Below are 27,063 nucleotides of genomic sequence, written 5' to 3'. Positions count from 1 at the left end.
AAATCAATTACCATGAATATTGCAAAACATTGGCACATTCATCCCCAACACTTATTCATTTTATGCACATCTGCCATCTATTCTACAACATGATGAAGAACCATGTCTTTTTTTATAGCAGGAGACTAAATATTTTCTGTAGGGGAAAAGTATTTTGTTCAAAAAAAAAAGAGAGAAAGGGTTTAATTTTTCATATTGTGGCTAATTGTTGCTTCTTCTCCACTGAATGCAACTGACCGAAACAAATAGTTCTTGAAATGTGCACTGCTGTGAGGAATCTTGACATGTTTATGGAAGAGGGGAACCACTAACACGCTGCTCTCCTGGGATTCCTACCACTAAGCTCTCAACACCACCACTTTCATCACATCCTTCACTTAAGCAAATTACCATATCAGCAGCATGATCTCGAACCAGTTCATGACTCACAATCACTACTTTTCTGACACACAATTAAAAGATGTCAAACTCGGTTTCTCTTACAGTGTTTTGGTTCTGGCTGTCAGCGCATCAAACATTATCTTAAAGAGGACTCATTTAGCAGAGAAAGGGAGCGGCCAGGTTCATTGATGGCGGAGGAGAGCTCAGTAGCCGCGGGGTATGTGGGTAACCAGGGAGCACAAAAGAAATGGGAACACGATAAGAAGAACAGTGGTGGGCCACTCCGGCTTCCCTGCCCCGCTCCCTCCTGGGAACCCGGCGGCTAAGACGCTGCAGTTCCTCCACACAGGGATCATGTTCGGCGGGTCCTTCAGTACAGCTGGGCCCGAGTCCAAACCCCCCTGTCTGTCTGTCTCCGTGCAGCGCTGGGGAGGCGCCATAAGGTAACAGTAGCACACACATGCCAACAGGTGAAACCAAATATTCAAGTCAAATTGGACACTGTTGTCATTTCGCAGAATATTGGCAATAACCATGTCCTATATGCACATGCACGCTGCAAAATATCAAACGTGCACCGGGGCTGAGACTGAAATCCAAATTTCGGGTATAAATCAGCCTCCTGCAGTCAATCTCTACCCTGACTCTACATAATAGACAACCTGGGTCCCCTGTGCAGAGGCACGGCAAATGACTGCTGGGGTCCACTGCAATAGCCTGGACTCCGGGAGAAACGGCACTGCTTTCTTTAGATTTCAATTCACTGCATCTGAATAGTTGACTGACTGCGGAGAGAGAATAACCTGCAATAGACAAGTCGCAGAGCATATTAGTTTTACAGTCCACACGCAGCTTTTTCAATCTGTGCTTGTTCGCCAGCGTGAATGTAGAGAACAGATCAATTTTAACACAGTGGACCGGGGGAACACGTGTCACTGTAACGCCAGGTGATACAATAAGCCGTGATGACATCATAATTGTTTCTTTTTGACCTCAAGTATCACGTACCTTTCATCTACAGCGGGGCGCTTTTTCATAATGTCTGAGGTGGACTGAAAGCACAAGAGGGTGGACAGAAATATTTAAATCGCAGGAAACTATTTTGTTTTATTCATCAGAAATGCACACTCAAGTAGCCCATGAAAAATGGCCTCTCAGAAATCGTTGGAAAAAATCTACCTCATGGGTCAGCTGATGTGGAAACGCTTATTTTGTCACTCGGCGTCATGCACAGTCATTCGAACATAAGATCACTATTGATGCTTCTTGTAATGGGCATTCATGTCGGAAGTGAAGAGCACACATTGAACTAAGGCAGGGCCTAATTATAGTAAATAAAAACAGAGAAATCCTAACGTTAATGAGAAAAAAATCGAATGAATAGCATTGTAATAATGTTTCACATGAGATCACAATCTTGCAGTGAGGGCCATTCAAGTATGTATCATGTTTTCTCACATTCTTAAAAACTGTGGAGCCACATACCTGGGATAAAATTTTTTTTTTTTTTAAATAGACATTGGATTAATCTAGCCCAGTGGTGCTACAAGTGAGGTTGAAGGAACTTACAGGGGTCCCAGGGGGGATTCTAGGTGGTCTCCACCAAAATTAGGAATGTTTAATTTTACAATTTAGTTCACTAAAAATGATCCTGATCTCAGTGTATAACAATGACTTTATCGATGCGGTGTAGAGAGATAACCCAATACTAAATTAATAGCAAAATTCTTCTGACATGGGGTCCCCTGGGTTAAAGTCATGTGGGTCTGCGGCCTGCCATATGTGCCTTGGGGGTCGTCGACATGAAAAAAAAGTTTGAGAATCCCTGATCTGCTCTGTATTGTGTGAGTATTTGCAGACAGGTGCAGTGGGATGTGAGGGCTCATGGTAGACTCAGAGTGAACTGTGGGGCAGTCATGCAGTGGGGGGAATAATTAAGCCTCTGTAAACACAACTGTGTGGTCTGCAGGAACGCATGGGCTTCCACAACCTCCTGACAACTAGACTGAGGCCTGCAGAGTGTCCAGACCCTTTCCACACCCTTTACCCTCCTAATCCACAGGACCGGACAGATGCACCGGCATGGCATTCTGTCCACGACTATATTAACACCTCTGCACCCGTGGTGGACCTCATGACACCATATGCAATGCCATGTGCTTAATAAAAATAAAGCAACTTTCATCAGCGGTGTCAGTCAGTTCAGCATGTACAGTGCTATTCAAAGTGTGCACTCACAGCATATAAAACAGAAAAAACTACAGTGAGATGACTCCCCTTGTGGCCATGAGTGGATTCAATCAATCTGAATTAGAGCTGGTGAAGGGTTCCAAGGTTTTGTCTTGTTTCAAGTGCAGAGAAAAAAAATTGAAAATTAACCTGGCAGCCTTCATTTAGTGACAATGCGCTAAAGTATCGAATGATGGCTATTCATCACAGTGATCTGTACAAGCGGGGCAATACAGCAGCACAAAGGTTTTAAATTGAAAACCATAATGCTCATTAGCCCAACACTCAACGTCAATGGCAATCAGAAGCTGCATTACCCACAAGAGGGTGCCTCAACAAAAATTACATCCCTAAAATGGGTAAAATAAAAACAGCAACGCATACTGGAAAAATGCAGGAGTCGACCCAGTTCAGAGCTTTACTACGCAATTAAGTACTAAAATAATCTTAAGTAGTTATATCAGAAAGTGATGTAGAGTGCATGCTGTACTAGACTGGGCTGGGCTAAGCTGATAGATGTTGCTGAAGTTCTTTGTTCAATTCCAAAACCTTGAGAAACTGTTTGAAAAATGAAAAAAGAATCACCTTTTTGTCAATTGGAGGTAACCACAAAGTTTACAGATGATTTGAATATATAATACACAATTAGAAACACTCTTGGTAACCCAGTCCATTATCCTCTGTGCAAATAGAAAGAGGCAGATATACTGCAATAATATATTCCTCTAAGTGGCTCTTAAATGACAATGAAATCAAACAGTTTGAGCAATATACAAAACCATTTTTATTTTCAGTATGAAGTGCTTCAAAACAGACATTCGAGATTTTTTTTTTGACAAAAGATCTTTAAGAAAAAAAACCTGTCAATTATGAAGAGGAAACATTTCTTTGCAAGGTGGTGGAACTCATATCACCTGTGAATGATTATAAATCACTGAATCTCAGAAAGTGTGATTAAACACATGGGACAAAGAGCAAGTCTTCCCCACCAGCTGCACCATGCTCATCCTTGAACTGCATCAGTGTCAGCTGGGAGACATCGGCCTTTTCCACTACAACCTAGAGTTGGTACACCTGACTCACTAACATAAATCCGTGATACTCCTCAATTAAAACTGTGATTAGTCACATCAGAGGAGTTTCTTTTCAGTTGGAACCAAAGTCTGTGGCTATGTGGATTTTGTACAGACGGAGCAGACCACCCGTATGGCTGTGGAGGGTGGCGGGCTCCGGGCCAGCAGGCAGGCGGCGTGTCAAAGTTTGATCAGGCCTGCGCTGCAAGCCTCTCTATGATTCTCCTGTACTCTCCCACGACGTCCTGATAGCTCTTCTCCAGCTCCTCGTGCTGCATCTGAGTGTCCATTTGACGGATGTGGGACACCAGCTCCTCCGGCCGCAAGCACTTCATCATCTTTGTCAGCTCCCTCTGATTCTTCTGCATGGCGCGAACACAACACAAATACACACACTGGTTAGGGTGTTAATTTTGGTAACACTTGTTAAATATCAACAAGACTTCAGTAGAATATCAATAAGCCATAAATTACATTTCCACAACATGTCTTTAAAGCCTTATTATGGATCCCACCAGTGTTCTGGGCAAGATACGCCCACATTGACTGCAGTTGGTCATAAAATGTTGGCCTCTTGCCCATTTGCTTAAACAGGCTTGACATAAGCCCAGAAATAACCAGAACCAGACCCTAATCTTAACCCTGTGGACAGATCTTGCCCAGAACTCTGGTAGGTTACATAATAACACAGTAGGCATCCAGCAACAATGTCAACTAGGCCAAAATGTTTGATCAAATTTAGCAAACAAATACAACAGAATGTAATTAGACATGTAAACATGTGGACAAAAAGTACATATACATACACCTTAAGTCTTGTGCTTTCTGCTACATTCAAAAACCTGCACTCACAGACGTGCGTGGACATGGCCACTGGGGAACTGGAGGTAAGAGAACCCAGGGTTGAGCAGAAATGTATAATCCCCCTCGCATTCGCAGAGCAACAGCCTCTGCCATTCAACTCACTACAAACCAAACCTCCTCAGGGAGGGAAAAAAAAAAGAAAAAGAAAGAAACACCAACGGTCTGCATCTGGCCACCAGATCTTTCCTTGCCATTCTCCCAAGGAATTCCTACTTCCCTTTTCACCGCATAGGTCTATTTTCCCCCCCATCACATACTGCCAGTTTCAAGACATGTGGTTACACTGCTGACAGCAAATCCTCTAATTGTTGGTATGCAGAGTTTCAGCGAGCTGCTCAAATATAAAATGTCACAAGCAAACAGGTTGTAGGGTGTTATATGGGTTCATACACTGTATGCCTGTCCACTGTAGACGATGATACTGTTTCACCAGACTCAAGTCGGTTAGACTGAATTTCTGAAACTCAAGACAACTTGCCAAGTAAAAAACATGAGAAAATAGCAGACGATTGGATGAAATTGCGCCATTTGCCTGATGAAGTTTGAAAAGGACAGCAAACACTAGTAAAAATATGAAACTTTGAAAAAGAAAGAAACAGCTTTTTGACTAAGAGCTTCAAACATACTTTCATGAAAATTATTTCTCCCAAAGAAATGCAAATCCTGACTAATGGCATTTGCCTGAATAGAAAAAGCCCCCGCAGTAGCAAAACCACAGATGCCTGGTGTGCCGTATTGTGGCTACAACAATAAGGCATTGGTATTCTATCAATTTTCACAGGACTGAAGATCAATTTTTCTCCTAGTTTTGATAGGTAACATAATAAACAGTGACAATACGGAGCTGTAAGCAGATAAAGTGTACACTGCACATGGGCCATTTTGCCTCCAGCACTGAGCAGCTGTTGACAAAAGGTTGAACACTACATCTGGCTTCTTGTTGGACAGCAATAGTGACAAGTCGGCATTTTGCTTTGTGTGCGAGTAACATAAGGAAATCGCGTTGCCATTTTATTTCATTCTGCAAGCACATTTTGCCTCCACAGCGACTTGCAAGTATACTACATTCATGCTGTGATTTTGACAACGCACCTTGTATGGTCCAAATAGCCTCTTCTTGACCTCCAAACGGTATTCTCTTGCTTTTGCTTCATCGCTCATATCTGTTGCTCTCAGACGCAGAATTTCATACACTCGCCGTGCATGTTTCTGTGGTGAAAGAAAAATAAAAGACCCAGTCGTTAGTGCTTTTTTTTTTTTTTTTTCTTTTTTACTTTGGAAGTCATTGGTTTGTCTCAAGAGGGATCTGAAACACATCCCAGCAGGACGGCTCCAGGTCTGCTAGAGCTATTCAGCACTTGCTGATTCCAGGCCTACAGGGGTCTGTTTGCTGAGAGAGCCAAGGTGTGATGAAAAAAATCACCATTTAGTCCATTTATGCCACAGACATCAGGCTGTGATAATTAGCTTTATGGAAGGTGCATGAAAAATACAAGGACAATATATGGACACAACTGTAACTGGGTTTGATCAGTGAGGAAATACTGAAATTTCTGAGAAAAATTTTCAACATGTGATGCTTGAGGCCTATTTACATACCTAGAATGACGACTATGACGATGACAATAAACAGATTCAAATAAAGAGGATGGTCATAACTCTAAAAGCATCCAAAACAATACTTACTTTTTGTTTGATCTCAGAGATTTTTTTAAGATGCAGAGATAATGATAAAAAAAATTCCAGCCAATCAAACTACAGTTTAAGACAGACAACAGTGAGAAAATTCAGTCGCTCACTGCAATTATGGCTTCATCTGCTCAGGAAACTGCCACAGAAGGCCAGGAAGGTGGAATTGTATCGCAGGAGAGAGGAGACCATCAAACTAAAGGAAATTCAAACTGGCTCATGTGGAAATTCTTGATTCTACACTCTTGGTCAATTTCCTTGTTGGTTAAGTCCACAATAAGAAGTCTAGGTTTCACTATGGACCAAGATCTGACTTGGACCAGCATGGTAATCATCTGATCCACTCGTTTTTTTTTTTGTTTTTTTTTCCCCCCAGATGAGAAATACTGAAAAGCTCAGGCCCATTGTGAAGTGGTTCAAAATGCTGCTGCTAAACTCTTGACGAGATCCTCTTGTGACACTGACTCTGATGGCTCTGCGTTGGCTCCCCATTTTTCTGAATCCAATTCAAAATTCTTGTGACCACCTACAGAGCTGCGCATGGTCAGCCACCTGCCTTCATCCGAGATCTGCTGCAGCCCCGTGTCACCAGCAGGTCTCAAAGTTTCTCTGATCACTTTGCTGGCTGCTCCTCGATCTAGACTTAAAACTAAAGGAGACCATGCTTTTGAGGTTGTGGCTCCTAAACACTGGAACTGGGAACGCATTTAAAAAGCAGCTTACGTCCCATGACTTTAGACTTGGCTTTGAGTAATCTTTCTATTTATTTTCTGTTTTTATTTATTTCTGTTTTTATTAATGTCTGTATGTTTCTGCTCATTTCATCTGTGAAGCACTTTGTGACGTCTCTGCTGTCAAAAAGTGATACATAAAAGTTACTAAACTAAACTTTCTAACTAAAACTTATTGATTCTCCCAGCTCCTCCCTCCTTTACAGGAATTGATAAATTTAAAGCCTATGACTCTATGATGATGTTAGTAAAGTGTAAACAAGTCAGAAATTGAATCAATCCCTATTTTGGTCAGAAAAGCTGCATGCAAAAATAAAATGGCATCGTTGTGGAGTGAGTATTTCGTCAACAATGTATTTTTATTATAGTTAGGAGCAGAAAGGAATCTTTTAATTAGGAATAGAGTCTACAGCTTCATTTATGATGGACTAGGACAGGGGCAGATTTATGTCAGTAGAAATGTGACAAAATATAAAGAAAGCAGAAAAAAGTAACCGCCCATTCAAAATGACTGGGAGGTGTATATCAAGGAGGGAAACTGGCAAGGCAAAGTTTTTGCAGAATTTTAGGACAAATAGCTGCCAGTAGTAAAATGATTGTATGATTGTATCATTAATCAGGCAAATCCCACTTTTGTTTTAAATCGGTGGACAAATGGTCAATATTTGGAGAGACACAAACAATATACTGACCTATAATGAACTACTATTGTCAATTTTTTAAGTCACTGATTTTGATGACATAGTACTATCAGAACCTGGAAATGCAACACTCCCTGTTCAAATGATTTTTCCCCCATGTGCCCATCTTATGCACATTAATATATGGACAAAATCAAAGATTACACTATCTGACTGAATATGTCAATATCAATATTATGATGGTATTGTAGGGATTACTAGTAGTACTTTCATTAGATATTTACACACAAGAGATTTGTGATTAAAAAAAGTTACTGTAATGTGGATATGACGATGAAGGAGGTCGAGGCAAATAACAGACCATTTTAATAATTTACTTTTTTAAAAATATCAGCCCAGGACCTTTGCTGCATGCCATCGCCTATCTCTACCCTGTCTTTCCTGTGTCTGTGTAATAAAGGAGCACCCCTCCCCACAACTACAAAAAACTTTTGTCTTATTGCAATTTTCAAAATCTCTAGTATATCTAGTATAGTACCCAGCGCTTTAGAGAATGAATCTTTAATTTTAGAGGTGTGACAGGCATTACTTGTTCTTTCAAACAGTTTTTTAAAAGATTTTTTTGGCATCTCTAATTTATTTGACAGTCACAGTCAGGAGAGAAAGGAAAGGCAGGGGAGAGAGAGAGGGGATGACATGCAGCAAATGGCCTGAGGTCGGATTCGAAGGGCGGATGGTGCGATCAGGACTCAGCCTTAACATGAGGCACGTGCTCTCCGGTGAACTACCGGGGCGCCCCTCTCAAACAGCTTTGATGGTAAGGAATTTTACAAGTATCCTCCAATGTTTTGTATTGATATGAAGGAATCATTCTATACCGAATATCAGCATCTCTGGAGACCTTCAGTCAGACTGTAGTCATTTGGAAAAGTTTCCATTTTCAAACCCCTTTGGACTGCTACGAGCAAGGGCCACTTTAAAGAGCACATACGGACAAGCGCTCATGTGTATTTAGATGTCACTGACATTTTCCCCCTTTGAATGTCAAGCTGCTGATGACAGGCTTTTGACAACTAATGTTTCAGGGAAATGGACAGGATTTATACACAGTCACTAACAATGTCATGTTGTGTGTTGTTTTGGCGTTGGACTGTGATGCACGGTGCAGCACCTTATTGATTTTCAACTTGTCTTGAGCCTCTTTGACCATGTCGTCAGAGAAACCAAGGTGCAGCTTGTCAGGCTTGAAGGACGGCAGGCCTTGACAGAGCTTGACCAGGACGTAGTCTCTCAGCTTCACGTAGTTCTCAGAGGGGTCTTCAGCTGGAAACAGGCATCACAGCACAAAAGAGTTCAAATGAGACAACTATGAAGATGAGGTTATTATAAGCCTGTTCGGTTTCAAATGAGTCATAATATATTTCTTCAAATCCCTCAAAAACATGGCACATTTCACTCCATGGTTAACTCTTTTTGACACGGTAAGTGTTATTCTGTGTGTGTGCCAGGGGTGCAGTGAAAGGACTTGAGGGTTTTTGGAGCTGCTAAAATGGTTGGAATTTACATATTTGCAATCTTCACTTTTCCAAGTATTCGCTTCGAAATAACAATGAGGAAATATTAATCGAGGGCATATGACCTCGCTGGCAGAAACTCCCTCCCCATTCAATTGTCAAATTGAAAGTGGAATCCATTCTTAGAAAGGCTTCCTCTCTGAAAGGAAAAAAAACCTGGGATGCCTGTTTAGTATTCAGCCTCTGTCTTGATGCAAAGCAAGTATTTCTGTCCAACTAGTTTCAATAGAGCCTCAGCACATACTGCCATACATGCTGTCCCTTCAAACAAATCCTGCCTGGGATGCACCCACTCCACTGCAATGTAATGCTGTGGGACACGGGTCATTAGAAACGACCAGAGAAGAATCCTGAAAATAGTTTTTGTGGGTCACACAATGACCTCAAACAAAGATTTAGTGGTTACCCATTTCTGCAGCAGCACAAGCACAAATAGGATAAATTCAGATGATTACCTGTTATGTCTTGTACTTTGGGCAGAGTGCAGTAGAATCTGTGCACCGCCTCCAGAAGCTGAGCCCCATGCCCCTCTCCTTGGAATGGTGGCAGAATCAGCATTTGGCTGGTTAGTTAGAGGACAGACAGTCTTGTTTTAGTGCACAATAGAATATGAGATAGGTTTGTTTAAAATAATTTCTCTCCTATAAGAAACTGGATCTGGAATCTATGCAACAACTCAGCATACAAGAAGAATTCTTTAACTGAGAAGAGCAAATAATGGATTGTTATAGATATCCATTAATTGATCAAATAAAATGCTTATCTATACAGTTGTTTTGAGATACAAATCACTTCGGTTTTGTAATAAAACTAAATCTAGCTGAATGCATGGCTATATAAGCCAGTAATTTGGGCTCTTCTGGGAAAGGATAAAGAAATGTATAATTTTCCTCTCCTTTTTTATACAAAAGAATGGGAAGGCACGTGCTACCCTAGCAATTACCTTACACGTGGTCGGGTTTTGTCTGGGTACACGTAGTAATTATAAACTGTCATGTAGCCAACAGTTGCGTAGAGAGTCTCCCCATCTTTATTGTACTTTTCAAATCTGCAGATAAAACACAAAGGCAAACAGGTCAATTACAGGCACACTCCCATGCAGCGTCCATTTTAGCCTCTCCATTCTCCTGCCCCCCTTATTCCCCAATGTCAGCATGCTGGAGCAGCCAGGCCCGATTGGTACACCTGCTACAACCTGAATACATTATGCACTTAATTGGAGTACTGCAACTTAGAGCAAGAGAAGGGGTTGGAGGAGGGATTGAGCTCCTCAAAATCACTTCAGTCCATTTTCCCCATTGTCAGTATTAATAGGTGCCAGGGTAAAGAAAACACTGGCAGAGGCTCTTTTTACTGTTTAGACATTGTTCAGTGTTTCAAAAGACAACAGTATTCAATTCAGCTCTTGCCCCTGAAAAAATGAAAAGGGCTTTGGGCACAAAGGGAGCTCTTGCCTGATCAACAATTCTCCAATGGGGGAAATATAATCAAACTGGCCTGGTAATTGGTCACAAGCGGCCAAAGGAGGGGCTTTGTTTTTCACTGACACAATAAAGACTCCGGGGTGGGGGGAGTTTGATGTCGATTAAGGAGGACACTCACACGAGAAAGAAGTCCCAACGATCGTCGTCTGCGTCGATGAAGCTGGCCGTCTCTATGAACCACATGAGGAAGGTCTGCAGGCGCTCGTGGTACTCTCGGAATCCCGGGCAGGTCATGTCAACCTTAAGCAGAAACACCAAACATCAACATCTGATTAGGTTCATTGTTGCAAGCTGTTGTGCCATTGTTTTGGATGGTTTAGGTGCTGTGTAAAGCGCATACAAGCTGGGTGACAGCAACATAAAAAAGGATTAAAACTGAAGCAAGCATCCTCTCCACAAGACACTGTTAGGTTTCAAGAATTGCACAAGTGAAGGAACAAGGCGAGATCAGATTAAAAAGGAAATATGTGTACCTTGTGAATCTGGTATGTGAGTTCTCCTGCTTCCTCATTGTGGACTTTGTAAGTGTGAAGCAGGGTGCCAAAAGGCTTGAAATTGGCCTCCTTCTCCAACAGTGAGATGAAGTCGTCAGTGTTGCAGCTGAACCCAGCAGGGATGATTTCCCTGATCTTCCCTTCAACATCATCAGGCTGGAGAATGAAACGTCAGTTTAGTACTGGCACAAACAAGCAATATTTAGACGAAGAGGGAAAATATTTAATACAAAGTTTCAAGAGGTTTTTCTGTGATTAATGACCAGTGACCAGTGAAGCATTCACCATTAAAAAGACACCTCAAATAAATAGCTTAGGTTAGTTGCAGCAGTAAATTTCATTAATTTTCAGCCACAGTATCCTTAGCTTGAACATTCAGTCACAAAATGTGCATCAACACAGTTATTTTTGTCCTTAAATTAGGCAAGACTGCAGCGCTGACTGACAGAACACAAAAAATAAAAGTGGAAGCATACATGTTTTTGTGCCAGTGAAAAGAAAACCATTAGGCAATTAAAACTGTCAGCTGAGCAGAGACCGCAGCACCCTCCCCCTCCTCTGGTGAAAGAACACTTCATTCAATACATTTACTACTTATGTTAAACCATGAATATGTGATGAAGTTGCCACAATGACGCATTTCTGCTTCTCACTAGGCAATAAAATCTTATGAATTGATCTCAACTTAACAAACCTTGGGCATCCATAATAGAGGCCTCTCCTCTAATCCTGCCAAGCGAACTCAATCAAATGAATTTGCCCCTGCGTTTTCAAAGAGCCTCGGAGACAAAGAGGCCCTACCCTTGGACTTTTTACTCAGTACAACGTGTGGTTAGTTCAGCTGTAATGTTTGCATTGTATCCATTTCCAGAAGGATTGACATGAGAACACTTTGCTAAGCAGCCCTTTCACACCATTTACATGCGTGATGGGCATTATTTCGGTACAGAGACCCTTGCTGCTCAGCATTGAAAACTGGGAAATGAAGAAGGTCTGAGCAAAATGCACTACAAAAGGCTAATACAACATACTGCTAATTCCCCCCCTTTCAGACATCAGCTAATATCCAACTGGAAGTAATGCACCTGCAGCTGAATGCCACTTAACCATTGTAATTGTTCAGCCACATTTCTAAGGAACAAGGAGCATGCTTAAAAGACCATGGACAAACACGTCACATTGTCCCAGGCACTCTCCGACATACTACACTTTGAATTGCACAACCTTCAAGAATAGATGCCTTAGTCTAGCATGAATGTCACTTAACAATATACTTTTAAGAACATTTTGTTAAATTTCTTTGATTTCTGAGAATGAATACAAAGAGAGCATAAACTATCTAATATGCTGTAATTGAAATATTTCAGGTAATTATTTAATTAATCAATTCACTACAAAGGCCATGCTAAAATGAAAATGCGACCAACAACTGTAGACATTCTTTCTGAAGTTGATTTTAACAAGTTAAATAAATACTAGCAAATCTATACAGTTTATGCATCTAATAAATGATTGTAGGTTACAACAACAACAACAACAACAACAACAACAGGCTTTTCCCACTACACTCTAGAGTTTGCGCAGCAGCACTGGGCCTAAAACAACGCTAACTGTGAGAAGTCCAGCAATATAGTGTTTTTGACTAATTTGGAGGGGAGAAGGTGATTTTTGATGAGAGTCTCGTATCAAAGTGGCAGCTGCATGAACTCTATCTCTCCCTCCCCTTGTCTCTAGCTCTCTTCTCTCACCAGCTGCACTGCACCCAGACAGTCCACATGCACTCAGAGACAAACACTCTTCAGATGCAGCCTGAACTCTGCTGCTCCCTAACTCTCTACCTCTACGCCAGCTGCACTCAAACCCTTAACAAGGTGAACACTCAGGGGTCAACACAGAACAGTAAGTAGTGGCACACAGACAGTAAGCCAGCCATCACATTTCAGTTTGAATATCAGTGATTCTGCAAACTATGTTCCTACAGTGGCGCTCTACTTTTGAACACGGTGAAACAGTTGCTGGCGTCGTCTTGCCTTTGCATTTTCAAGCTACCAGAGATGGAAGTGATTTTGTGCTTATCACCTTTTCAGAAGAAACCAACCCAACTGCTTTACTGGATCATTTAAAATTTGAACACTACTGCAGAAACCCTGACTCCCTCTGTGCTACAAGTCGTGTCACTTTCCCCCACGACCACCAGTTGAAGACCACATCATCGGGGGTGGCTCTGTCGTTTTCTGTCAGGACAGATGTCCCAGTGTAGAATCATTTGACCTCAATGGGGCCCACACTAATTCTTTCATTCACACTGCATGTTTGCTGTATTGACAGCTTTAAGAAATGTTCAAAACAGCCAGTAGCCTTTTGTGACGTTTCTAAAAAGAGAGCAAACAGAACAAGCAATTTGCATTACTAACTGCTATGCTGTTGTTTTTTGTCCAAAAGCAAAATACAGGCTGTTGGTATGTTAATTCTGATATTTGACTAATACAAAGTACAAAAAAACTCTGAAGACATTTGTATAAATTATAAATGCAGAATTTAGTGCTCCTTACAAAAGAAGGAAAACTAATTGTAGGATCATTAATTTACAAATAGACAATAAGATGAATCAATTACTAGATAAAAATGTACGCCTCTAAGGCTGCAGCTATCGATTATATTAGTTATCAAGTATTCTACCAATTATCCCACTGATTAATCGAGCAATCAGATAAGAAGTGCTTTTGCGTTTTATTAAAGAGCAATAGTAAATATACAAAAGCAAAAAAGTAAGTAGGCCAGGTTTCTTAAAATGAACAATTAGTTTGTTTCCTTTTAGAAAAAAAAAAAAAAAATCACCATTTTTATTGCCTATTTTAGCAATACAAAAACATTACCTTTGTCATTATCTTTCCAAACAAAACATGTTTAAGGCATGAAGTGCCATGTTACATTCATGTGTTATAGGCTACTGGTTAGAATTAGTATTAGAAAGTTAAACAGGTCATAATTCTCTCTCTAATATTTATTATATATTGCTGCGAAAACAGATTTCTCATTCAAACACATGTATTTATTCGGGTTTCTCACCAAAAACTACATTTTACAACATTCGAACACACCATGATAACATCACAATTTACCTTCTCCCAATACTAATATTTACTGAAGAGCCTGAATGCATCACAGTGTAATGAAGTGCAACCTCTCAAAAACTCAGTGAGACCCGGGTCTCGGGAAATTGCGACCCTGCTCCAACTCGGAGCTCGGCCCTGTTCTGTTCTGATCTGTAAACCGATTCCGGTACGACGCAGCTCATTTTTGTTCGTGGTCGGTTTGTGTGACATCTGTGACAGTGCCGTCGTTTATTCTTAAACAGAATAACGTGTTTGGCTCACATCACCAGGTAAATGGGCAGTACCGCGGGAACTTCTCAGAATCATCAGGTTTTTTTGCGAGTCTCGTGCCTCAGTGAGCGAAGGGGGCGGCCACTGATTAAGAACAGTAACAGCGAGAGAAGAGACATTCAGCTGAAGTCAGTGTCAGTCAAGTTTACACACTTTCCGCTCCGTTCTAGACGACACTGCCTCGCTGTTTGCTCGTGTCTTCTCTCCCTTCTTCCATCTGGCTACCTTAGTTTGTAACTCGCACAGTCAAATCATGTATTTGTAAATGAAACAAAGCTTTGAGGAAAAGAATCTGAATCGAGCATTTTCAGGTCCTTGATGAATTGTTTCAGCCCTAGAAGCTTCATTTAACATTTTGAACGTATGCCTTGAAAGAATTAACTATCTTCATGTTTTTAAATCCTTAACGCTACATTTCCCTCCTGGAAATATATCTGAGATATCACAGTTCCCTACCTACTGATTCAATCACAGAAACCTCTTTAAAAAAAAAAAAAAAAATCAATGTTAGACCCCTCATGCAAAACCTTTAAAAACCCTTCTCTTCTCACAGGGAGGAGTAGGATTAGTGTACTGGCGCAGGGGCTTATGGTGGGCCGAGATTAGTCTAACAAAACAAGAGATCTCTTACTGGAATAATGTCACCGCCCAGAGAGTGGCCCTGACTCACTCCAGTTAGCTAAGAAGCAACATCAAGGCACAAAGAAAATAGCCCACAGTGCAGGCAGCCATTCACCTCAATACAATGTTAGCTGAGTAATCAATGCTATAGTTTGGTGCCTTTTTGCTGTAATCTCTCTAATCAGCTGAGGGGGAAAAAAACTTAGCTAAGGTTCATTTACTCCCCTTGAATAATATTTGGTCAAAGCCTCCCTGTAATCAAATTATGAAGGCAAACACTCATGCTAAATAATACCAGGCATACTATCAAAAAGTTGCAGTTTGACTTCCTAATCTGTAGTGCTAATTCAAGGCCACTCAGTGTGCTACAGTGTGACAGGTTGTTGGAGTTTTGATGGCATTTTAATTGACATGTTACAATAAATCCTGGGGGGAATATTCTCAATAGAGACAAACTTTCATGAGACACTGAATATCAGAAATACATTTTTCACCACTGTCCTGAAACTATAATCATCTAAGAGTTGGAAAAATATACAAAACATGCAATGTTTGTCAGTGGTTCTTTCTTACACCCCTCCTCCTTCCAGGGAACTGTCCCTGAAACATAGAAACCTGTGAGGAACCAGAAATCCTTACTTCTGTTTCCACCTGAGGAGCCAGTCCCCCTTTTTGCCCTGGGGTCGAGTTCCTGGGCCCCATCGGGGTGGAGTTTTAGCGCCACACATCCCTGACTGGTTAAATGTACGACACAAGCAGCCCGAAAATGTCATAGCTGATCTCCATTACTCTACACAAAGGTTTCTTCTTTTTTTCACTCTAATTGTCCGCAGGAAGGAGTGGCTTCTCACTGAAAGTCATAGGACTTCTGAATGGATTCACGTTACACAACCAAACTTGTGTGCCTATCAGCAGATAAGAGTGGAAACTTATTCTTTATTGACCAAATCAAATGACACGGGGCACTGTGGAGCTTATTTCCAGTTCACACATGACCGTTCGGCCAAATTCTCCAAAACTTTGCACAGTGGTAGGGGGGCATCCCTAACAGCCACTGAAAAAACATGGTGACTGACTTGTTGTTGCAATAATTGGCTAAAATGCTCTAAAACTGGCTAGAATCCAGATCAGACAGGTCAAATGTCTGACTTCAGGTACAGTCACATATGTATTAGTTGTAAGCCAGCCCAGAATCATCCCAAAGTGTGGAACAGAACCACTGGTCCAAAAGAGGAAACTGTGCCAGTATCATGTTTTGGCCTTGCCTTGGCGTGGAAAGTACACGCGGGTATGAAGGCGTGGTATAGCAATGTCACGTAGTATAAACAGCGACAAAGTCTGGGTTAGAAGGTACTTGGGGTGGAGGATGGGTCAAACAAAGACAGGGTTTTCACTAGGGTTGGGAACGATAAACCGATATGACCAGATAGCTGCTTTTACAGGCGAGAGATATGGCTGTGTCGGTAGCAGAATCCTTAGATGAATCGATTGTAGAGTTGTGGATCGGATATCGCAAGACTAGGAGTCGGTTGCCTGAGGCTTTACAGTTTTCATCTGTAAAACACCACGAGAGCTCACGAAATGACTCTCGCGCATGCTCCGTAACATTACGCTCCCAACCCAAAACTTATAGATGGCGATGACGAAAAAAAATGGATGTAAATATTGCCAACTGCACCAGCACCGACGCCAGCGCCAGCTTGACCGCTGAAAATAGTGATGTTTGCTGATCTTTTCCTGGACTACCATTTGCCACTATTGACAATTTAAGCCATAGGATATTTGTCATTTCTGGAGGGGCTTTGCACTATTTATTTATTACTATAGTGAATGGACTGAAGACAAAGTCTTATGTTCTGTTTTTATGTATATACATTTTATTTTCTGATCCCATCCAAGAAAATGATGTTCATTCACCAAGTCTTTTTTTTGTCCATGTCTAAAAATAAATACAATGACATGGGATTTTGTTGTTGTTTATTTTTTGACAGTGCCATAAAGCAACAATGCTTGGGGATATATGGTCTTTTACATGTTGGAAAATACTGTAAGAATGTCATTTTATAGAACTGGCTTCTTTATGATTAACGTCTATATCAACAAATGTTAACTATCGCATTGTTTTTACACTGTATCGAATCGTTCTATACTAAAAATATATCGTTTTTTTTAATCGAATCGTAAACCATGTATCTAGATCTGTATCGAATCGGTCTCATGCCAGAGATTCCCAACCCTAGTTTTCACACAGGAAAGCGGAGTTCGATTCTCATGTGAGGTTAGCGAACAACCTTTTCCTAACCTTAAACAAGTAGATTTTTGTGAATGCTAGCAAAAGTGGCTGAAGCTAACGTTAGCTAATATTAGCTAACCATGCATGTCCTTATTCTGGTTTACAGTGTCACGGTGATGTGGCCTTCTTGCAGCTCTAGGGCAGTGCGGCCATTTTATATTTCTGGTTCTGGTTTCCCAGGATCAGAATCTAATGTGGGCACTTTTGCCCTGTTTCATTTGTGAAACGCCAACAAAACGACTGCAAATAATACTAGATTGATATTAATTGAATGATTAAAATCAATTTATCTTTTCCACATGGCACAGCTAAAATCATGTGTATTTGGTGACTCCCATGGAAAAGGTCCTGGTGCAGCACAATTTTTATACTCCACATGCAAGCTGCAGACGAAAAACACAGCCCATGATCCAAGAAGCAGAGATTTACCAAAGCAGAAGTTGATGTTTTGGCTGCAGAGGTTGTTGCCAAGAGGAGTGTTTTATTTGGCAATCTCTAACATGAAATTAAAGGCTGCCTTTAAAACAAAATCTGGCAAGCAACTGTGTTGTCTGTCAGCGATGTTTCGGGAAGAAAAAGAAGAAAATGACACCCCAGGATATTTGACTATAAAATTAAAATGTGCAGTAGTATAAAGAAACCTATTCCCTATACCTACCATACAATATTAAATCTAAGGTCAGAAATATATGATGTAATAATTAACTCAACACCAGACTGATCTTATAGCGACAAAGATCAAACTCATAAATAATAACCATTTTTGTGAAATAAGCTAGTGACCACTTTAAGATCACATTTAGACATGTGATAGCTTGATGACTGAGGATCATTATGTTTAAAGTAAGGGGTGCAACACTTCTTTTATCACTATCATGTTATCTCTCTTTCCACCTGCACATAGACCCTAGCTGGATGCAACAAGTTGGCAAGCTCTCTGGGGGTTGTCAGAAGGCATTCCTTTACCATTAAAAAAAAAAAAAATATATATATATATATATATATATATATATATATATATATATACAGTACAGGCCAAAAGTTTGGACACACCTTCTCATTCAATGCGTTTTCTTTATTTTCATGACTATTTACATTGTAGATTCTCACTGAAGGAATCAAAACTATGAATGAACACATGTGGAGTTATGTACTTAACAAAAAAAGGTCAAATAACTGAAAACATGTTTTATATTCTAGTTTCTTCAAAATAACCACCCTTTGCTCTGATTACTGCTTTGCACACTCTTGGCATTCTCTCGATGAGCTTCAAGAGGTAGTCACCTGAAATGGTTTTCCAACAGTCTTGAAGGAGTTCCCAGAGGTGTTTAGCACTTGTTGGCCCCTTTGCCTTCACTCTGCGGTCCAGCTCACCCCAAACCATCTCGATTGGGTTCAGGTCCGGTGACTGTGGAGGCCAGGTCATCTGCCGCAGCACTCCATCACTCTCCTTCTTGGTCAAATAGCCCTTACACAGCCTGGAGGTGTGTTTGGGCTCATTGTCCTGTTGAAAAATAAATGATCGTCCAACTAACCACAAACCGGATGGGATGGCATGTCGCTGCACGATGCTGTGGTAGCCATGCTGGTTCAGTGTGCCTTCAATTTTGAATAAATCCCCAACAGTGTCACCAGCAAAACACCCCCACACCATCACACCTCCTCCTCCATGCTTCACAGTGGGAACCAGGCATGTGGAATCCATCCGTTCACCTTTTCTGCGTCTCACAAAGACACGGCGGTTGGAACCAAAGATCTCAAATTTGTACTCATCAGACCAAAGCACAGATTTCCACTGGTCTAATGTCCAATCTTTGTGTTTCTTGGCCCAAACAAATCTCTTCTGCTTGTTGCCTCTCCTTAGCAGTGGTTTCCTAGCAGCTATTTGACCATGAAGGCCTGATTCGTGCAGTCTCCTCTTAACAGTTGTTCTAGAGATGGGTCTGCTGCTAGAACTCTGTGTGGCATTTATCTGGTCTCTGATCTGAGCTGATGTTAACTTGCGATTTCTGAGGCTAGTGACTCGGATGAACTTGTCCTCAGAAGCAGAAGTGACTCTTGGTCTTCCTTTCCCGGGTCGGTCCTCATGTGTGCCAGTTTTGTTGTAGCACTTGATGGTTTTTGCGACTCCACTTGGGGACACATTTAAAGTTTTTGCAATTTTCTGGACTGACTGACCTTCATTTCTTAAAGTAATGATGGCCACTCGTTTTTCTTTAGTTAGCTGATTGGTTCTTGCCATAATATGAATTTTAACAGTTGTCCAATAGGGCTGTCGGCTGTGTAGTAACCTGACTTCTGCACAACACAACTGATGGTCCCAACCCCATTGATAAAGCAAGAAATTCCACTAATTAACCCTGATAAGGCACACCTGTGAAGTGAAAACCATTTCAGGTGACTACCTCTTGAAGCTCATCGAGAGAATGCCAAGAGTGTGCAAAGCAGTAATCAGAGCAAAGGGTGGCTATTTTGAAGAAACTAGAATATAAAACATGTTTTCAGTTATTTGACCTTTTTTTGTTAAGTACATAACTCCACATGTGTTCATTCATAGTTTTGATTCCTTCAGTGAGAATCTACAATGTAAATAGTCATGAAAATAAAGAAAACGCATTGAATGAGAAGGTGTGTCCAAACTTTTGGCCTGTACTGTGTGTGTGTGTGTATATATATATATATATATATATATATATATATATATATATATTTTTTTTTTTTTTTTTTTTTAGGCATTTATGCTTTATTAGATAGTTGCAGTCAACTAAGAAAGGAAGCACAGGGCAGAGAGAGGGAGGTACAAGGAGTATGTGGCTTGGGCTGGAATCAAACCCAGGCCGCTGTGACAAGGACTTGGCCTGTTAAGCCACCATGGCACCCCAGAGGTCATTTCTTTAACTTTTAGGAAATTGCTGTTTTAAGTAGAGGTACACTGGGCGGGTTTAAAGTGCATCTGACAAAAGAGTAGATTACAAGGTGCCACAGTAGCTCAGATAAAACTAACACAAAGTCACAGTGGCTTGGGTTCGAACCCTGCCTGGACCCTTTGCTGCATGTCTCTCATCTCTCTGCTGCATCTTTCCTGTCTCCCTCCACTGTCTAATAAAGCCAAAAAAAAAAAAAAAAAAAAAAAAAAAAAGCACCCAAAAATCATCTTTATAAAAAATTACAACAAATCAGCACAAAAGACCACAGAAACACACTGAACATCACATTGAACAGTCTATGAATATCTGAGGATGTAATTTTCTTTTGACACCATGTGCTCCCTCACCAGCTGGCATGACATATTCATCAGGCTGGATGCTTGTTTTCTGAAGGTGTTGAAAATACTTCTCAGATTTATTCGGAGGTGACAATCAGCAGTACATGGTTACCCAATAGGGTCGCAACTAACAGTTATTTTCATTGTCGATTACGCTACTGATCATTTTTTTGATTCACCGATTAATTATTCACTCTATAAAGTTTTAAAAATGATGACAAATGCTCATGGCAAGTCAGCAGAGCCCAAACTGGTGTCTTCAGATGGGTTTCCTTCATCTGACCAGCATTTTTTTTGTCTGGCCAGCAAATTTATCAATTTCAGTATTTTTTACATGCTAAATCATTAATACGGTAAACTGATTATAAGAATTAGAATGGATTACGTTTCTACTAATCAATTAATCAACCGTTTCAGCACCACCAGCAGCATCATTCAGTGTTGTTATAGCAGATAAAAGTGGCTGACAGAAGTAAAAGCATGAACTGACAAAACTGACAAAACTGACACTGACGTCCCCAAAAGGCAAGACTTGACTGCTAGGGCTTCTGAATTCAAGTAATACATAAATACAAATCTTACCTCCACACAGTCAAATGTCTCAGTGACTTTTGAGGAGTATTTCACTTTGAAGAGGGTGCTGAGGTTTCCAGCGCTGTAGTAAAGCTGTATCTGCAGACCTTTGTATCCAAATGCCACCTCACTGTGGAGGGGAAAAAAAGTGTAATCATTGTAAATCCTATTGATGAGGTTCATCTTTTGGCTGAGACAAGTGATGTGCAAAAGAGAAAACAATATACTATGTATCCCTTTTAGGTAATGTGTAGTTTAGAATGAATTAACATCAGGGGAGAAATAACATAACATGTGTTTAATGGATAAAAGGTATGCCAAGAAATTAATAGTATAATGCTATTCCTCTCTGTCACTGTTTCCTTTGGCCACTGGATCACCTGTGCATCACTCCAGTAGTTTATGTCAAAATAGATTTCATTATGCAACTGTGTGATTGAGCTTTACTAGCAATTAGGCTTGCTGAAATAATTAATGTCCCAATTACCGAGTTCCCTTTGAGCTGATTGTGGCAAGTGCAAAAATAACTAAGCCTAGTTTCGACTAATTTAGAAATGCAATTTAGAGCATAATGACATGCTACTGTAAGCCCACACACAGGAACAGGCATCACTGGCAGTAATGTAGTGTAACCCAAGTCCAATGGCAATGTTTCTCTTCATGTGTCACATTGGGGTGGTAATGCCACTCTTTACAGCATTTTATGAGCCTCAATTATCACACAGCACAAACCATTATTTAGTATCAATGTTTTCTATTGCATATTTTACAGGTTACTTCTCCTTGCGTATTTGATAAACTGAAAACTATGCCCAGTGGTAGGACCGACTGCAAAAACTGATTAGAAATGTCAGACTAACAATAGAGAATACAATATTTTAATCAATGGATCATAATATAGTGTCAGACATAAGTGGAAAAGACAGAAAATCTGGAGGGTTAGCACGGGGTGGGGGAAGTGAACCACTAACACTCTGCTCTTTGAGTGTGTGTGTGTGTGGGGGGGGGGGGGGGGGCTTTTATTGTCGATTTTTCTCATGGTTCAAAGTAACTAATTACATTTAGTTAAGTGTAACTGTATAACTGTATTTTTTTCAAGTTAGAAATTCTATTTTTTTTTTACCGAAGTAAGCCTACATTTTTGCTGACGTACTATATTTAGCAACATTTTAATCTAATTCATTACAGAGTACAAATGTTCTAGGCTCTCCATAAACATCAAAAGTTGGACCACTGTAAAATTTGTCAGTTGTGGAGCCATTCACAGGGAACTAGGGATGTCACAAGAACCGATACTTCTGTGCCAAGTCAATGCCAATAGTCCCCGGTTTTCTATGGCACTGTAGGTAAGGGATGCATTTATATCGAATTAGTATTTATTTAGATTTATCGTTCAGCTGGCCAACAAAAATATTATTCTGGAACTAACAGGGGCAGCATACATATGATATACGCTTGTTCAAGTGTCGACCGAAGAAAAGACAAATGCGTAAAAGACGGCTCCTCCAGGCGTGTCCAAAAGAAACAAGACAGGTGACGTGTATGGAAGTATTTTGCATTTGAGGTGGATGCTCAGGGGATAATAATAATTTCACAAAACAAAATATGCGAACGGTGACATCCAAGTTTCTTGTTAAATAGTTGTTTCTTTTTCTCATTATGTATAAGTCTACTTATTATTTCCATATTTTTCTCATGTCTCTGCTGGATACTGCAGTTGAAATTCTATGTAGTCTAAAAAGTTGTTATTAAAGCACAGTTGACTTATTGCTTGTTTTAAATACTTGAAGGCTTATATAATTAAATGTTCAACAGATTTTAATAAAGGCGTGTATGTTGAAGTAAATGGGATTTTTTTCTCTTTTTTTTCACCATGGTATTAAGCAAGTATCGAGAATCGTGGAAATTCACTGGCATTGGTATCAACTACCCAGTTTTTGGTATCGTGACAACCCTACAGGGAACAGTCAGAAAGACACTGTCCCTTTTATTTTGTCATTTTAAACACTTGACCTCCATGGCAAATATCAGTGAAACAAGGCTTAGTGGCACAGAATTTGAATCAAGGATTTTTGCTAATCAAATCATTCTGGGTCCTCTAAGAATTATTTCAGCCCTACACCTAGGGCAAAAACTGTGGGGTAGGGCAACAGTTTTTTTTTGTTTTGTTTTGTTTTATAAATAATTACATATTCCCTCAAAACTAATTGAAAAGTAAGGTAATTAACAATTACTGCAAATAAAAGTAATTAGTTACTGAGGAAAGTACCTTTTGCACTACTTTTAAATGTCTGCTTCATTTCTCATGTGAATGCACACATAGGCTATTTGGTATTTTGCTAATGAGTTGTCTGAAGGCAACAGACTGAACTGGTGCCACAGGCTGCATTGGTTCCACTTTTTCTTCTGCTGGGCTGGATACCAGCGTGTTGTTCAATGGTGCACAGTGTGCACGACACAACTGTAACATTACTTTCCTACACTTTGTTGTACTTTTTTGTTTTGATGGCTCTGAACCTCTTCTACAGCAATGACAATGGGGAATACAGACGGCTGATTCAATAAATGCTACTATTTGCTTTAGAGTCCAACTATTGATTCAGCCCTGCGGGCCAGCCTCAATCACTACTGTTAAGGTGCACTTGGCCAAGGTCTACTATTTCCTATCTAGTGTAGCTGTTAACTATATAACTTATAACTAACTGGTTGTTAAGTTATTCCTCCTTTATATTGACCTAAAATCTCACTATAAACAGGCCTCCCTCTTATTTGTACCACGTATAGAGGCAACTTGAGCTTTAGGTAGGCAATCCTAATCTCAGTGTAAGTTTAACATATGTAATTCCATAAATAGTGATAAACAAATCATCATTTTTGAATTGGATGCTGACTTATCCTCATAGTGTCATTGTAATGAAAGATCACCTGGGTGGAATGTCAGAGAAAGTACAGCATTTAAATCAGGTTGGCAGATTGTGACACAAGATAATCTGAAGGTGAAAAGTGTGTACAGAGCTCCTGCTAATGTAAATGGGGTCACTGATTTTATTTGTTTATTTGTAGCTGATGGTCATAGGGGAAAAAACAACCAGTGGAAACCCACAGAGCTTAATGTAAAAGAGGTGTTAGAACTGGCTTACAGGGCAGCTTGTAAAATTAAAAAAATAATCTGTATGAATGAGAAGGAAAGAAGCACTGCTGAGGAGTGTGTGTGCTCATCCATGCTATAATAATGTGCCAATAACATTCTCTTCTTCACAGGGAATGGATGTGTAGCTTGGTTAATGCGCACATGCTAACAAGTAAGACCAAATAATGCTGACAAACGAGACTCACTCATCTCCATAAAGCTGGTGGCTGTACTCAGGGTGAAATGTAGTGCTGTCATCATCCACATCCTCTGGAAAGCGAACTGAAAGCGAAGTAAGATCCAGTCAAAATTTTAACTTATTTTTAGAGACAAGCAAATAATTGACATCGTATCAGTATCTTTGTTGCAGTATTTACTCACTAAAGTTACAAAATAAAGGAGGCTGAGCATACCTAGCTTTAAACATATCGCTTCGTTGGTGTCACACTTGTATTCAGCAAGTTTCTTCTCCATCGTATTCATTCCTGGACAGAGACAAGAACATCAACCTCACAATATGTACAAAAAGACAACAATATGGTCCTATTTCAGTATTGTGGCATTGTGTGTCATGCTGTACCACCAAGCCACGGTCACAGTTTCTGGAAGTGTTTCCACTCCCCACCAGAAAAGTTCACGATATTTCTCCTGGAACACAGTTTTGGTTCCACCTCAAGAGCAGGAGCCTTCATGAATTAGTGCTCGATCAACATTGGTTTTCAATGGCAGATGCCGATATTTAGAGACCAGGGCGGTCAATGGCAGATGAATAACATTGTTGTTGGGTTTTTTTGTATCTTAAATGAATATTTACTTAACACTTATGTTATTGTCTACTTTGTCTCTGTTTGCTTAAGAAGTTCTACATTGTCTGCAATGCACTTATTTCAAATTTAACATGTATCAAGTTAATAAATAAGCAAATGATAAAAAAAAAAACTAAAGTTAGTGAAAAACACATGCACAAATTAAAAACACATGAATGAAAAGAAATATTTCTTCATGTACTGCTAACATTGTTCCACATCAGCCACACTGACAGAGGTGCCTGCAGACATTTTCTTGTTATCAGCCTTGTGAGCGCCGATACTGACTGTCTCAGAATGCCAGATATTGTTCTGATTAATCGGTCGACTGATTCTGCATATAACTTCTTTTTTATAGACTCGCTGAATCACAGATTTGGATCACCTCTCCTAGACAAAAAATGCAGACATGCTATTCAGCTCATGGAATTACACATGGTGTTTATTTGCTTAGTATGTCACTCCAATTCATTTGTATTTTCTTGTATCTTCATTCAACTGCACAAGCGTCACTCTCCATGTCCCAAACCACGCCGCCTCAAGCATGCATAGACCAGGCTTCACAAAATGATGACAGAATGAAGGTGAACCAATAGTCCTCACTTCTAATTACCTCACACTTCACTGAAATTACCAACAGGAAGACACACTGTTGTTTTTGTAGGAGGGGGGTCAAAGACAGTGTCTCACATGCATACCCATAGCAGGTGCATGGAGATGCATGTTATTTAAGCAAACTAACCAGCATTAATGTTTAGTGTCTCATCAACAGATCCTCATTTTCAATGCAAATCAATTTCACATGCATTTTTACATCAGCATACAAATACACTGCATAAGCTGCAAATCCCAATATGTAAACGCCGTTTCTAGCTGCACGTTAAGTGTGGACATAGTCGTTGCACGATGCAAATGGCAACATGGATCTGAGACTCAAAATTGCCTTAATCTATTCTTGCCTGATGTCAAGCAATGTCACCCTGATAGCTCCCCAGATAGGTCTGTCAAATTCAAAGACATTGACACGGTGTCACCATCTCCCTCTTTCCAAGCAAAACACAAAGACACGGTGCCTCGACCCGCACCGTGCTATCTCCAATCAGACTAGCTAGCTACCCACCCAGCAAAATACTCAAGGTTCTCTTTATTAACCTCAATATTCAGGTGTAATTTAAGACCAGCAGTGCTAACCTACATTGCATCTTCTGAGAAAGGCAGCTAGCATGCCATAACATTAGCAGCCAGGGCCTCCGGAGCTCCCTTTAGCACTGTTACGTTAGCTGCACTAGCTAGTTAGCCTAGCCTAGCTAGCTGTTGTTGTTGACAGAGTGCGAGCACACCGCGCGCTTTCCTTTAACAACACGCTCACCGGTGCTAAAGACAACTGCGGTGGGATTAAAGCGAAAGCGAGTAGTATTTGTCGCTGAATTGAGTTATAGCAACGACATTAAAATGATGTGTTTAGCCACTTACCCGCCATTTCTGCGCACTGTTGTGTATTCAGTGCTGTGTGGAGCCGTGTCGTCCTAAAAGACCCGCGGAATCAGGGCGACTTCCGGGTGCGTGTGTTTCCGCCGCTGCTGATGCGAGGCAAAAGAGGAACTAGTTTTTCAACACTTCCTGCCGGAGTCCGCTGCAACGTGCCTCACCTCACACAGCCCAGCACACTGACTACATGTTCAAATAAAGGGTATCGATAAGGGGAATGAAAACACCACTTCTTGATGGATTTAGGTATATATAAGAATAAAATTATACATTATGCATCAGGTTTATATTAAAATAAGAAGTGATGTAGTGGTGGATCATGGGCATAATATTAAGTAGAT

At 40.5% G+C, this 27,063-nt stretch overlaps 1 protein-coding gene across 1 annotated transcript; it reads right to left on the bottom strand.

Moving 5' to 3' along the window:
• Positions 1-3,370: 3,370 nt before the first annotated feature.
• hat1 (histone acetyltransferase 1) lies at positions 3,371-26,839 on the bottom strand. Its single transcript, XM_030081576.1, has 11 exons — positions 26,708-26,839; positions 24,842-24,913; positions 24,635-24,710; positions 21,308-21,428; positions 11,140-11,316; positions 10,785-10,906; positions 10,126-10,230; positions 9,638-9,744; positions 8,780-8,931; positions 5,640-5,756; positions 3,371-4,045 (listed from the first exon to the last, which is right to left on the bottom strand). Exons 1-11 carry the CDS (start codon positions 26,712-26,714, stop codon positions 3,875-3,877), a joined length of 1,227 nt encoding a protein of 408 aa, XP_029937436.1. The 5' UTR covers positions 26,715-26,839; the 3' UTR covers positions 3,371-3,874.
• Positions 26,840-27,063: the final 224 nt, after the last annotated feature.

This window comes from Myripristis murdjan, chromosome 21 (genome assembly GCF_902150065.1).
Source record: "Myripristis murdjan chromosome 21, fMyrMur1.1, whole genome shotgun sequence".
NCBI classification, from domain to species: Eukaryota; Metazoa; Chordata; class Actinopteri; order Holocentriformes; family Holocentridae; genus Myripristis; species Myripristis murdjan.
The sequence above is the reverse complement of the archived record's forward strand: the minus strand, read 5'-3'. Positions and strand labels throughout refer to the sequence as shown.